We start from the raw sequence: 1,478 nt of genomic DNA, 5'->3' as shown, positions 1-1,478 counted from the left end.
GAAGCGCCAACCTGCAGGCGGAGCAGCGCCGCGTGCGCACGGAGCTCTTCGCGACCAGCGGAGCGCCGGGAAGCGGGCGGGAGGCAGCAGGAGCCGCTCCCGGTGATTGGAGGTGCGGCTACGGGTCTGTCCGACTGCCCCGAGTCAGGCCCAAATCGTCTCGTGGCGCTCTGCAGAGAAGGCAGCGAGCATTCCCAGCAGCCCGATGTTTACGCGATGACGCAGAGCAGTAAGGCTCAGATGTGACAGCATTGTCCCACCGTAGGCACGTGAGCAGGAACTCTGAAGTAGGCAGGGCATCGTCATTAACAATTGCTATGAAGTTGTAGCACGGGACAGGTGAAAGGCAGGTGTGTGGGAGTGCCACTGAGCTGCGCTGTAACACCGTGGGGCAGCAGATGAGCGAATGCAAGACAAAGCAAAGCAGTAATGCATTCTGCAGCACAGAAAATGAAGGACTGCTGCCTGGTGGGGAAGTTAGCCAAGCCTATAAGCAGTCCCATGTCTAAAGAAAACACCTTAATTCAGTCCGTAATTTAGTAATACACTTTTAGCAGATAAATGCTGTAATGACTATTTTGCTCTTATACTCAGATTCATGTTTGATTGGATGTTCTGTAGTTCTTAAGAAAATGAAGAGTAGCACAGCTTCCAAGTGCCATTCATGTCTAAGACGTAGAAAATTAGGATCCTGATTTGAACATCTTAAGATCAAAATTATATGGAGTAAGAGCTGTACCAGTTGTGTACACAGCGTGCTGTAATTGCAGCTACTTCTGCAGTAAGTTCTGATGAGTGCCTGAAACATGCAAGGCTGAGCAGAATGAGGTCCTCACTTCTGCTAAAACTGAATGAGCTTCCTGTCCAGAAAACACAGCCCTGACCTGGAGGTCAGTCTGAGTTAATGACTTCCTGGGAAAAGGATTTGCATTTATTTGCTTTTACTCTTCACCTGATGAGCAGACTTAGCAGCTGAGCGCTCTCAAACACATCATTTATAGCTGAGACTGCCTGTACCTCTAAAAGCAATCAATATACCTCGATTGCTGCCCTTGAAATCCTATGGAACCTGAATTCAAATGTCTGATCCCGCAGCCTTCACACCTCGTTTGAACTGTGAGAACAGAGGAGGCAGTTCTTGCAGTGAGATCTGTCACGAGGTGTTGTTCATAGAACCATTCAACAGTTTGGTTGAAAGGGACCTCAGATGGCCCCCCGGCCCCACCCCCACTATGGAGCCCCCCGGATCAGGGCCCCATCCACGACCCGGGGCTCCTCCAGAGATGAGGCAGCACAGCTGCAGCCCAGAGATCCCTGAAGTTCTTTCTCTCCCAAGTGTTAAGTCCACGTTCTTTGGGTGACTGCAGCAGAGGAGGGTGATGGCAGTGCCATCTGCTGGGCCACAAGCACTATGGAACAACGAAAGACAGCAAAGAAAAAATCAATTCAGCCCTTCTGATGAGGGTGTGAGAGGACTG

The 1,478-nt window shown here is 50.6% G+C and overlaps 1 protein-coding gene across 1 annotated transcript in view; it reads left to right on the top strand.

Annotated features, from left to right (window-relative positions):
• Nucleotides 1-246, top strand: part of LOC104913956 (tapasin-related protein-like) — a 2,849-nt gene extending 2,603 nt beyond the window's left edge. The window contains exon 5 of the mRNA XM_031556491.1: nucleotides 18-246. Coding sequence (XP_031412351.1) covers nucleotides 18-246 — 229 coding nt within the window. The remainder of the gene's footprint in view (nucleotides 1-17) is intronic.
• Nucleotides 247-1,478: the final 1,232 nt, after the last annotated feature.

This window comes from Meleagris gallopavo, chromosome 21, assembly GCF_000146605.3.
Source record: "Meleagris gallopavo isolate NT-WF06-2002-E0010 breed Aviagen turkey brand Nicholas breeding stock chromosome 21, Turkey_5.1, whole genome shotgun sequence".
NCBI lineage: Eukaryota > Metazoa > Chordata > Aves > Galliformes > Phasianidae > Meleagris > Meleagris gallopavo.
This window is presented reverse-complemented; position numbering and strand designations above follow the sequence as displayed.